General features: G+C 43.4%; 1 protein-coding gene across 9 annotated transcripts in view; it reads left to right on the top strand.

Annotated features, from left to right (window-relative positions):
* FBXO11 (F-box protein 11) overlaps positions 1-13,381 on the top strand; it is a 192,200-nt gene that overhangs the window by 170,855 nt on the left and 7,964 nt on the right. For all 9 annotated transcript variants that reach the window (XM_050951809.1, XM_050951808.1, XM_050951804.1 and 6 more), the window contains 5 exons: positions 10,829-11,046; positions 11,405-11,490; positions 11,577-11,671; positions 12,726-12,848; positions 12,933-13,018. In XM_050951809.1, the coding sequence (XP_050807766.1) occupies positions 10,829-11,046; positions 11,405-11,490; positions 11,577-11,671; positions 12,726-12,848; positions 12,933-13,018 (608 nt within the window). The remainder of the gene's footprint in view (positions 1-10,828; positions 11,047-11,404; positions 11,491-11,576; positions 11,672-12,725; positions 12,849-12,932; positions 13,019-13,381) is intronic.

Raw genomic sequence — 13,381 nt, 5'->3', positions numbered from 1 at the left:
GCCTTGTCCTGTGTCACCTCAGACAGCTGGGTGCTCGACACAGTTTCTTTGGGCTACCCCCTTCTTTAAGGGCCTAAAGCCTTTACCCACATATTAGGGACCCTGTCCCTCTGTGGAACTTGAATCTGGCTCTATCGCAGCTCACAGATTCTCCCTTCGAGCCTTTGGCTTCCTGCTCTCTCCCTTCTCCTCTCCTGGACGGTCATGTTCCTGGTCGTGGCAACGTCTGCCTGCTGGGTATCCAAGATTCGGGCACTCACCTCAGAGCTGTCGTACACGGTCTTCTACAAGGAAAAGGTCCAGCTAAGGCCATCCTGGCTTTTCTTCTTAAGGTCATCTCTCAGTTCCATTTGAGCCAGGACATTTACTTACCGGTCTTCTTTCTGAAGCCGCATAAATCAGAGGAGGAGCGCAGGCTACATGTCCTGGATGTCAGGAGGGCCCTAGCTTTCTACATTAACAGGACCAAGCCATTCCATAATTCAGTGCAATTATTCATCACTGTGGCCGACAAGATGAAAGGTCGCTCTGTATCAGCTCAAAGAATTTCTTCTTGGATCACTGCCTGTATTTGCTTCTGCTATGACCAAGCAAAGGCGCCACCTCTGGCGATTTTCACCTCCTACTCTGCTAGGGCGTAGGCCTCTTCGGCAGCCTTTCTGGCCCATGTGTCTATCCAGGACAACTGTAGAGCAGCCACCTGGTCATCTGTATGCACCTTTACATCCCACAATGCACTGACCCAGCAGGCCTCGGACGAAGCTGGCTTTGATAGGGCAGTACTGGAAGATAAGCTGTGAACTCCAAGCCCACCTCTATGGATAATGCTTGTGAGTCACCTAAAATGGAATTGACATGAGCAAGCACTAAGAAAAAACAGTTACTTTTTTGTAATTGTTGTTCTTTGAGGTATGTTGCTCAGGTCCATTCCATTTCCTGCCCTCTTCCCCCTCTGGCGAAGTTGCCGGCAAGAAGGAACTGAGAGGGCACAGGGCCGGCGGTGCCTGATGTACCGCCGCATGGGAGCGCCACTCCAAAGAGTGCCACAGCTAGCCCTGAGGCAGAAATCGACAACTGTGCACGTGGGCGCGCACACACCTAAAATGGAATGAACATGAGCAACACATTTTGAAGAACAGTTACAAAAAGATAGGTAATCATTTTTTCTTTTTTCATCTTCAGGTAATGCACTGTGTCTTTATTTCTTCCTTGGACTTTGCATGTTGGGTATGGTTTTCTATACTAGAGAACTAGTAAATGCAGTTTTTCTATAGCTCACAGCATTCAGATACCAGGACAATGATGTTCTGTACCTAACGTGCCCTTCTTTCGCCGCTCCCCCCCCCCGAAAAAAAGAAAAAGCACTGGGACTTTAAAACCAGACCTCATCTAGATATTTCCAAGTACAGGAGAGCTAACTTATCAAGGATAGAATCATCAGAGATTCGGGCATACAAAGTAACGGTTCCATGATCATATGTACATGTGCACTGTGGGATATCTAACTCCACAGAGAACGGGGAGGGAGGAATAGCTTTTTTAGGCATAGCGACATGGTTAGAGATGCCCATTTAGCAAAATAAATGTACTTACAGGCTTACATGAATGACCGTATTCCAGCCTTGGCAGCTAGCAGGGGCGGCATATTGTAAAGATTCACTGGTAATTAGTTAGTGATTAGCTGCTGAGATTAGGTCACATGTTATACAGATTATAGGTACTGTTGTGTGTTGGACTTCTTGGACATTATATTCAGGCACAGCCAAGGAGGTGGAGGGATTAAAGTAGCTTCAAGCCACGATTTGTGTTTGGTGCTGGGCTGTTGAGGGATGGTGGAGTCCAGCAGCAGCATCAATAAGAGAATCTTCATAGTACTGTGCGCAGTAGCCCAGCCCCAGCAAATCCCTCCCAGCTGGCCTGTCTCCCCTAGCATATTCCCTACAGTTGGGGCATGTGAGGATTTCAGCATAAGGCCAGTATGGCATCCTTTTGCAGTGCCTGTGCTGTGGGGATTCTCCATCAGATAGCTATGGCGCTTTTCTAGGCTCTTTCTTCTGCCACAACAGAGTATGAGGATTGACCTGCTTGGATGAATCCCTTCCTATATTCATATACTTGGTTGTTGCATACTCCTTTTTCAGGCTAGCAACCTTTCAAAGGAATAACAAAAATTGATTATTTTTTCAGAGACTGTACAATCTTACATTTCTGTAAAAACCCTGCATGAAAGCATCCAAGATAACTTAGTACCTAAAACCATATTGAATAAAAACTGAGCTTTTGAAAAGTCTTAGTCATTTCATTTTTCTTTGAAAGGCACTCTAGAAGAAGTAAAAACCCAGTAACTGAGACTTCAGTTTGGTAGTTAAGAGCAGTATTTTTGCTGTTCTTAAGAAAGATGTTAGGTGGTGCTTTGATGGGGAAGGTATAGTCGTTAAACAGAAGAGGAATACTTAGTCAATATGTTGCTTAACATGGAACAAATAAAACTGTAAAATGTGAGTGCTGAATGCTGAAAACATAGTACTTGTAAATCTTGCAGCAACTTTCTGAACCGTCAGCAAATGCCACAAAACTCTGTAATGAAACTAGCAAGTGGAGATTGATTTATTGATTTGATTGATTTTCAGTAAGCAGTCCTTGAAGTTTCTAAAAGATGTATCCCCTTTCTTGCATTAAGCTTTGCTTCACAATTTCTTACATGGATAAAGAGAAGAACAATCAACCACATTAAAACTGGCTTCAAAGGACAAAGCTGAATTTATGACATGCCAGAAATTATTGGTGCTGTTGAAAGGAGCAGTCAGAATATTACTTGTGAATTTCCTTTACATTGAAATAAACATCTGTTTTCAAAGCATGGGCCTCCTAGTAGTGTATTATTTAGCTCTCAACTTGTATTATAAGAAAATAACTTTATTCAGTGATGGCTGGTGCCCAGAATAGGTGGAAAGGCTGGATACCACACCCTGAGAGAAATTACTTCTCTCTCTTTTATTCTGATCTCCCAAATAGAATTAGTCAGTGAAGTAAACAATTTGGGGGTCTTCCTCTTTCCTAAGTAAATTCTGCCTTACCATAGCTTTTGGGCGTCTCCTGAAAATGAGTAGGCAGCACCTTCAGCTCTGCTCCCTGTCTCCTTACCTCACCTGAAAAAAAGTCAGCTTCCGTTGCTCTGCACCCATTGTTTCGAATAGAAGTGAGGCCAAGCTACTCTTAGGAAACATGGTGGCTCCGTGTTATGTTAAGCAGAGTGGAGCTCTGTGGAGAATAGAGGAATAAAGACAGTGGCCTTTTTTGCTCACTCGAGGCATCTTGTTGCTTCAGTTCGGCTGAGAACAATGAGAGATGGCAGCCATTTTGCAAGAGACCAGTTCTTCGAGTGCTTGCACATGTCCATTCCAATATAGGTGTGTGTGTGCCGTGAGCACAGCTGTCAGGAATTTTTTCCCCTAGTGGTATTCGCTGGCTCCTTATCTTCAAGGTCAAATTCCCAATCTGACTTTTCAAGACACCGACACCATCTGGAGGCTACGCACCAATCCCTGCACCCATCTTTGACTTCGGGAGCACCAGGAGCAATGATGCCCCAGAATACCTGGCCCGTGGGGACTGACACCCTTACAGTGGCCCTTTTGGAACCCATGGGGGTTTTCCCTAGGTCAAGCCACTAGTGTGAGGCGCTCTTCCCCATGCGTTCGCGGACTCAGCAGCACTGGTGGCGCACTGAGAGACTCCACAACCCATTGCTGGAGCTGGTCTCAGCACAGGCCCGGCACTGACTCTCAGTTACACCCCAGTACCAAAGCCAGCACTGAGACCAGTACCAGCTACCAGGACCTGAGGTCCTCAGGAGGAGGTTATATTGGATGCTATGGCAGCACATGCCTCCTCCTCATCTTCACCAGAGAATGAGCTGATGCTCAAGGGATCTTCTCCACAAGATGACCTAAGAGCCCACCAGCACTTATTGAAGCAAGTGGTCTCTAACCTAGGTCTGCAAGCTGACGTTGTCAAGGAGCCATCTGGTGGATTCCTAGAGGATCTTCACCAAATGCATTGCAGTGGTAGCAGCTTTTCTCAAGAGGAGTCCATGTATTCCCATACCTCAATGACTGACTTCATCAAGGGCAGGTCTCAAGTTCAAGTGGCGTTATAAGAATATAAGAAGGGCCATATTGGGTTAGACCAAAGGTCCATCTAACCCAATATCCTGTCTTCCGACAGTGGCCAATGCCAGGTGCCCTAGAGGAGAATGAACAGAACAGGTAATCATCAAGTGATCCATTCCCTGGTGCTCATTCCCAGATTCCAGCAAACAGAGGCTAGGGACACTATCCCTGCCCATCCTGGCTAATAGCCATTGATGAACCTATCCTCAATGCATTTATCTAGTTCTTTATTTTCACCCTGTTATTGTCTTGGCCTTCACAACATCCTCTGGCAAAGAGGATGTTTTGTTTGTTTTTAAATCTGCTGCCTATTGATTTCATTTGGTGATCCCTAGTTCTTGTATTATGAGGAGTAAATAACACTTCCTTACTTACTCTGCACCAGTCATAATTTTATAGATCTCAATCATCTCTCCCTTAGTCATCTCTTTTCCAAGCTGAAAAGTCAGTCATATTAATCTCTCCTCATACGGAAGTTGTTCCATACCCCTAACAATTTTTGTTGTCCTTTTCTGAACCTTTTCCAAGTCCAATATATCTTTTTTGATGTGGAGCAACCACATCTGCATGCAGTGTTCAAGATGGGGGCATACCATGGATTTATAGAGAGGCAATATGATATTTTTTGTCTTCTTATCTATCCCTTTCTCAGTGATTTCCAACATTTTGTTTGCTTTTTTGTCTGCCGCTGCACATTGAATGGATGTTTTCAGAGAACTATCCACAATGACTCCAAGATCTCTTTCTTGAGTGGGAATGACTAATTTAGACCCCATCATTTTATATGTATAGTTGGGATTACATTTTCCAATGTGCATTATTCTGCATTTATCAACACTGAATTTCACCTGCTATTTTGTTGCCCAGTCACCTAGTTTTGAGCGATCCTTCTGTAGCTCTTTGCAGTTTGCTTTGGACTTAACTGGTGTTCCTGCCCTGCCCCCTGGTTAAAAGTTGATGGGTGCTAAAGGGCTTAGGGAGCAATGCTTCATTAAGAAGCTCTCAGCCTTGCCTAGCAGGCCGCTAGGCTCAGCACACACACTGTCAGCACGCAGACCCCAAACAGACCATATGGTATTTCTAAGTCAAGCAGCAAGTGCACCACACACACACACACAGTACAGGCAACAAACTTACCCCCAGGGTCACATAATCGTTCCTCCTTCACCTGGAGAACTCCTTCGCAAAACTCCTCAGTGAGCCGTTCCCATTCACTAGCTCCTCTGGTTCCAATCAACGTTCCAGGCATTGGGCCTTCTAATCAATGTACAAAAGTTGACCCTAATACCGATTCAGAGAAAAGCATTCATTGAGGCGGTCCTTAACTCCCATCTGGCAAATGCTCTTCTTCTGGAAGATCGCTTTCAGGCAATATCGGAGTTAGTACACTACATACAGGCTCACCCAATCACAATGATCAGACTCTGATTGAGCCTTCTTAGCCACATGGCTTCGTGCATGTATGTGGTTCATCATACGAGGCTGAGACTCAAAGCTCTCCAAGCCTGGCTCACCACGGTGTATTCCCCCTCCAGGCAGCACCTGGATAGGGTTATCACAGTGCCTGTTCATATCCTCGGCTCCCTGTCATGGTGGTTGGATCGCCGAGTACTTTGCAAAGGGATTCACTTCACAAACCTCAGCCATCGGCATACCTGGGGTCTCTGACACCTCAGCACGGGACTGGGGAGCCCCCCTGGAGATGTTCAGGACCCAAGGTTGCTGGTCCGCAGAGGATCTATCGCTCTACATCAATATCAGAGAACTCAGGGCCGTCCGATTAGCATGCCAGGCGTTTTTGCCCCACATTGGGAACATGACAGTCTCGATTCTCCTGGGCGATACATCAACCATGTATTACATCAACAGACCGGGCAGATCCCGTTCTTCCCCCCCGTGTCAGGAGGCAGTCCGTCTGTGGGAGTTTTGCATTGCGCACTGTGATATAGCATGGCTAGAGGGCAGCAGGAGAGTGATATATGGGAGATACATAAGCCTCAGGATGATGAGAGGCTGCTACAGTTTATTTAGAGCACCAGAAGCCCATTAAGGCAATTAGAGCACCTGAAGCCAGTCACCTGATAAAACTCCCCTGCTTGAATCAGACAGTTGGAGGAATTGAAGCAGAGTGGTTTGGTGTTTGAGCAGAGAGCAATTTGGAGGAGTTGGAGCACAGAGTAGTTGTGGTGTTGGAACAGAGAGCAGTTTGGAGGGAAGCAGAGGAGAGTTTGGAAAAGTGCTGTGGTGGGCCAGAAGACCAAGACCCTAGGTAAAAGGAAACCCAGCTTGTACCGAGTAGAGGGACTCCACAGACACGAAGGGTTGGGAGAAACCTTGCCCGAGCAGAGAGAGGGCAGGACACCCCACAAGCTGAAGGGCTGGAGAGGGAAGTAGCCCAGGGGAAGGAATCATTAGTTCAAGTAGTTTGCTGCTATCCCTAGGGCCCTTGGGTTGGGACCCAGAATAGAGGGCGGGCCCAGGTCCCTCCCTCTCCACCCCACTTCTCTGGGATACTAGTGAGACAGTTAATACTCCAGATCAGTGGCAAGAAATGGCACCCTGAACACCCCCACAAGAAGAGAAAGCGCAGGACCCATCATAGTAGTGCCGGCAATTTGCCACAGCACTCAATCGAGATCGAGGCTTCATACCTGCCAGGGGTGCAGAACCAGTTTGCAGACGGCCTCAGCAGGTCCTTCTGCACTGATCACGAGTGGTCCCTACGCCCAGATGTTACAATGAGCATTTTCCACAAGTGGTGTTTACCCCACATAGATCTGTTCGCTACATGTTCCAACAGGAAGAGCCAGCAGTTCTGCTCCCTGAGGGGTCAAGCCCAGGCTCCATGATGGATGCCTTTCTGATGAAGTGATCTCATTACCTTTTCTATGCCTTTCCACCCATCCTGCTGATCCACAAGGTGCTGACAAAGATTAAGCAGAACCGGGCTCGGGTCATACTAATAGCTCCAGCTTGGCCCAGGCAACACTTGTACACCTAACTTGTTCATCCTTCTCTCTCAAGACCTCAATTGAGCTCCTTCTGTATCCAGACCTGATCTCTCAAGACCATGGTCGGCTGCTCCACCTGAACCTCAGCACTCTACACCTGATGGGCTGGAATCTGTGTGGCTAAACCTCAATGAACAGGCTTGTTTGGAGCAAGTCCACAAAATTCTCCTGGGCAGCAGGAAGCCTTCCACGAGGACAGCTTATCATGCAAAGTGAAAGCAGTTCTCCCTCTGGTCATCCGAACATGGAGTCCTGCCAATGCAGTCTTCATCCATCTCATCTTGGATTACCACTTATCTTTGAAACAGCAGGGCCTGGCCCTTTCCTCTATAAAGGTCCACCTGGTGGCCATTTCATTATTCCACCTGACAGTCAACAGTAGGTCAGTATTGTCTCATGAAATGGTACTTCGCTTCCTCAAAGGTCTGAAGGGGACCTTCCCTCAGATGAGGGAACCTCTTCCCTCATGTGACATGTGAATTTCCTCTAGAAACTCATGGGGCCACCCTTCAAGCTACTGGCGACATGTTCTCTGCTACCTCTTTTGTAGAAGGAAACCTTTCTGGTGTCAATTGCATTGGCCAGGAGAGTGTCAAAGATTTGAGCCCTCATGGCAGAGCTCCCCTATTTAGTCGTCTTTAAGGACAAGGTACAACTTTTGCCACACCCGAAATTCCTACCGAAGGTCGTGTCCCAATTTCACTACAACTAACCAATTTTTCTCCTAATCTTTTTCCCTGAACCTCATGCAAGTAGGGAAGAACAACACCTGCATTACTTGGACATCAGACGTGCTATGGCATTTTATATTGCACAGACCAAACCATTCGTAGGTCACCACAGCTCTTCATAGCAATAGCTGACAGAATTAAAGGGCTTCCCAACTCTGCCCAAAGGATCTCATCTTGGAACACATCTTGCATGCAAACATGCTACGATCTCCTGGGCGTTCCGCCTCTGTTGAATTTGACTGTCTACTCCATGAGGTCTCCAGCCTCTTCAGCGGCCTTCCTAGCACAGGTCCCGATGCAGGAGATATGTAGAGCAGTGACTTGGTTCTCAACGCACTTTGCTATCACACAGGAGGCCAGAGACAACCCCCACTTTGGCCGAGCAGTACAAACTACAGTTGGCTTTCCTTGAACTCTGAGCCCACCACCAAGTCTACTGCTTGCTAGTCACCCAAATTAGAATGGACACGTGCAAGTACTCGAAGAAAAAACGGTTACCTACCTTTCTGTAACTATTTGTTCTTGTGCCCCTCGCCGCAGGGCTGAAACCCCGAGCACTAGTTGCATAGTTGCAATGCCAGAATGGGGCAGTCCTGGGGGCAGCTCCACGCCCTTCCCCTCCCAGCCCCTGAAGCGACACCCCCTGGCCAGGTCGGAGGCAGGAAGCCAGAGTGAGACAGTGTGGACAGCTGCTGCTCTGGCTGGTGTCATGGAGCAGTCAGCCATGGCATTCCCCCTACCTGCAGCTGGTGCCCGGGATTGCGGCTGCTCCTTAGCTCACGCAGTCGGTAAGAGCTGCCCAGGCAGGGAGACCCCGCTTTGTGGTTGGCACTGCTCTTGGGGAGCAGTGACCACAGGGGAGCCTTCGTGGCACACAGCCCCTACTTGTCCCCTCCCGGCATCCTGAGCTACCTTCCTGCCTGCACACAGCCTCTAACTATCCCCTCCTTGTACCTTGAGCAGTTTTCAAACTTTATGAGCTGAACCCCCACCACACACAATCCAGACAGGCTGGGTGGCCTGCTGAGGTGAATCCAAGGGGTGGAGGTGGTGCTGCCTTCCTGGACCATGCTGTGCAGAGCTGGCCCAACCCCTACTGGTCCCTGCCCCCCCAAAATAGAAGTCAAACTATGCCTATGCCCAAAGCCCCCTACCCCAGCCTGGAGCCCTGTGTCCCTACCCATCCACTCACCCATTCCCCTGCTGGGCCCTGAAGTTTTTATTGCATGTTGAGGGGGGCCTCAGAAAGGAAAAGGTTGAGAACTCCTACCTTATTGGCCTGGGTAAGCCCCAAAACGTCACACCCCATAAAGCGACTGTGTTTCAGTCAGTACCTGCCATTGAAAGGCAGCCCTTTTTAGGGTGTCTGAAGTTGGACATCCCAAGTCATTAGTCACTCTTGGAAATGTTGGCTTTTTTCTTGGGAAGGGTGTCATTTAGGTCTTCAAACTTTACCTTGATTACCCGAAATTGTGAAAGAAGATTATACCATGTTGTTGTTTTTTTCAGTTTATATTGAAAACATTGATCAAGGCAGTTTATGAACTGTGGGGGGGGGGGGGTTGGAATTCTGAAAGCCAGTCTAAAAAGGAAATGAAGTAAATGAGTAATTCAAATACTCTTTTCTCCACTAAAATGCAGTAAGAAAATACTAGTAATTGGAGGGTGACAGTAGGGCAAATAGTACAAATATTCTTTCCCTTTGCTTATGCCATTTTAGTGAGTTGGTTGGTTTGTTTTTATAATTGCAGCCATGCATATAGCTAGATTCTAAAGATTTTTCTCACTAACTTGAGTAGCCTACTCTTAAATTGTTTCTCATTAGTACTCAACTTTCATTTTAAGATTTTCAGACATCTCATGGGGAATCATTTGAAAAACACTTAAGATGTGTTAAATCTTTTATTACTACTGGGGATGTTTTCACGAAAAAAAATCCTTTTCTTTAAAAGATGTTTGTTGAATTTTTCTCACATGAACTAATAATGTGTCAATTTAACATCACAGTTATTTGCTCTGGAAATGATTGAAACCATAAATAAGAATATGACTTTAGGGATTCAGCGGTAGCAGCAGATCCTGTTTCTTCACAGATCACTAATAATAAATAAGGACCAAGAAAAAGGCCTGAAAAGAAGACATATAAACTTTTGTTTTGGAAACGGAATCCTCCTTGAATGCTCCTCTTCTCCTCTCCCCTCATCCAATTTTCCATGTGGAATAATTTGCTCTTTTAGATTGATTTTTTTTTTTTGGTTAAGCACCCAGTTCCCTTTAATTAACTCCCTTTGGTACTTTCCTGGATTAGGCCTTTCAGGTGCAATTTTGAAGACTTATAAGCAGTAACTTTATTTTGAACAGTCACAGTGAAGTCTAATAAAATTAATCACTTTTCAGAATCAGCACCTAAACTAGTTCTTATTTTGGTTTTGATTGCAGTGTATTTGGGAAACATAAGTAAAGTCTTAAGTAATTTTTTATGTTGTTCAATTTGATAAACTAAGAAAATACAGATTCAATAGAGCAATTTCTTAAAATAGCAATTTTGGTATGTGTTTTTTTAAACTTGACTCTCAGCAATATTAGTGTAAGACAATTTCAAATAAGCAGCACTAGAATACTGAAAGTAAACACACAAATTCCTTAATAGATAGAAATACAAAGAAATCTTTTCTCAATTAATAAGGTTTTCTGTATTTGTTTCATTTTACTTACTTGGAAGATGCTTATGCTACAGTGATTATGGCTATGTAATTACCTAGATCTATAGCAATAATGGTACTTTTTGTAGACATGGCTATCTTTTTTTTTCCTTTTTAGATTCCCAAGTTTTAGGAAGAGCATTTTAAAACTATAATCTTTTCTCATATTTTTAAGATTTTCTTACAGAAAACTTTGTGTGTTGTTTTTGTAGGGTTATTTTGAAAGCTGCAACATACATAGAAACAGGATAGCTGGCTTTGAGGTCAAAGCTTATGCCAACCCTACAGTAGTTCGGTGTGAAATCCATCACGGTCAGACTGGAGGAATCTATGTTCATGAAAAAGGAAGAGGACAATTCATAGAGAATAAAATCTATGCAAACAATTTTGCAGGTGTTTGGATTACCTCAAACAGTGACCCAACAATAAGGTTGGTTTGTTTCTTTAGTGGTTGGGTATTTAGTTGGTGCTTGTTTGTAGGAATGTTTTAGGGTGAAAGGAAAATGTATGCCATATTACTTCAGTTTTTTAATAACATTAACATTCCTACATATATAAAAATGACATGGATGTGTCAGGGTGCAATGGAATTATATTTTTAACTTGCATGCATACGATACATTTTTAGAAGTATGTAGTTTCGTAAAATTCTGCAATCCTGACACTATTCTAGATTTCAAAACCTGATGAGTTTTACATATATTTGTACATTTTCTGTATATGTTTAGATTATATGGTACAGTGTAACTTACTTTCATAGTTTTGTAATGTGTGGTTTTGTTCCTTAGGGGCAATGCAATTTTTAATGGGAATCAAGGTGGAGTTTACATCTTTGGTGATGGGAGAGGCCTTATTGAAGGAAATGACATTTATGGTAAATTTATACATTTACCCTATTGTATCTTGGACTTTTTATATTTTGTGTGCCAAATTTTCCTAAAGTATGACCCCTTTCAACAGGTAATGCATTAGCAGGAATTCAGATTCGAACAAATAGTTGTCCCATTGTTCGACACAACAAGATTCATGATGGCCAACATGGTGGAATTTATGTGGTGAGTACTAACTACATATAGAGAGTCTAGGCGTGCAGATTCTGCTAGGTAGTATTTTCTGTGAGTGTTACGGAAGTGTAATGCCTTGTATACACACTTTAAAATTTAAGTAAACATTTAAAGTTTCCTTTTCTGTTTTGTTAAACTCTGAAGTAGTTTCTTACGTTCTACAGATAGATTCACCTAATTACAAATAATCTTGTTTTAATTTTGACAAATACAGCTAGAATATTTCTTTTAAATTCAAGACATTGCCCTACAGTGTAGGTAGCAAAATATCAAATTAAAAAAAAAAAAAAGTTTTCACCTTACATCAGTTTTTGGTAATAATTTGACATCATGTACACTTAAAATCTAGAAACGTGGAGCATTTCACGGTTATCACTAGACTGACAAAATTCAGATATCCCCACCGACAAGTTGGCAGGTGTCACTAAAAGTACGCAGAGCAGTTAGAAGTCAAGACTAGAATCTGAGTCTTTAGCATGTGAAACCAAGGGTTATTTAACATGAACTGAAGCTCTCAGATTAGAATTGTATAATTATTTGCCTTACTATCTGACCCTCAGAGTCTAATGTTGCTTTAATTTTAAACACAAATGCACCAGTAAAGATTGTTATATGCTTTAAGTAAGAAACATGACAATTTATGTAACTTATTTTATTTTTAATAGATAATGCTGGATTTAAGATTAGAACCTGGTTACCTAGCGCACACAGTTGAGTGCAGAGCTCCACTAGCAAAGCCCAGCAGAGATTTCTAAACTTCAGTACAAACCCTTGAAATCTCCAGTAGTAAATCAGATGTAAAACGAGAAATTCTTAATCTGTTTTTACACTTAAAATGTTCAGAAATATAAAGTCTCACAAATAGTACAAAACAATTTTAAAAATGGTAGTAACTTGAGAACTCAGGAGACTTCTACCATAAGAACGGCCATCACAACTGGACAAAGCAATTTTTTTTCTTCCCTACAAAAAGAAAAAAGCCATAAAGCCAATATTTGCAAGAGACAACTTGACTTAACCTTTGACTTATCTTGCTTGTATTTAGCATGAAAAAGGACAAGGAGTTATTGAAGAAAATGAAGTTTACAGTAATACTTTGGCTGGAGTCTGGGTGACAACAGGAAGTACTCCAGTACTGAGGAGAAATAGAATACATAGTGGGAAACAGGTGGGTTTTGTTTTGCATGATAGAAATACTGTTTTCACACTTCTTTCTTTCTTCTAATTTAATTTATTTTATTTTTAATGTCAGGTTGGTGTTTATTTTTATGACAACGGACATGGAGTGTTGGAGGACAATGACATCTATAATCACATGTACTCAGGGGTTCAAATAAGGTAATACGTGTTTTCATTTTACATCTAAAAAGAGATTTTATTGTATTAGCCTTATTTTTCTCTTTACTCCTCCTCATCATTCGGTTCCTAAAATTTACCCTGGGGTGTCCTTTTAAATCTAGTGTTCTTAGTTTCAGTTCAAGGGGAGGAATTCTTGTCAGGAGAACCTAGATACTAACTTTTATCTCCAGTTTCTTTCTCTGTTCATAATGGTGTGAAGTCTTAAATCTTTTGTTTCCAAGTAAGCAATCAATGATTTCTAAAGGCTTGCAAGCAATGTCTTTTATATTTGTACATGGAGTCTGATGTGTAAACGTACAGAATGCTGATGTGATTGATGTACTATTTTCCCCCTATCTTTAG

This window comes from Gopherus flavomarginatus, chromosome 4 (genome assembly GCF_025201925.1).
Source record: "Gopherus flavomarginatus isolate rGopFla2 chromosome 4, rGopFla2.mat.asm, whole genome shotgun sequence".
Taxonomy (NCBI): Eukaryota; Metazoa; Chordata; order Testudines; family Testudinidae; genus Gopherus; species Gopherus flavomarginatus.
The sequence above is the reverse complement of the archived record's forward strand: the minus strand, read 5'-3'. Positions and strand labels throughout refer to the sequence as shown.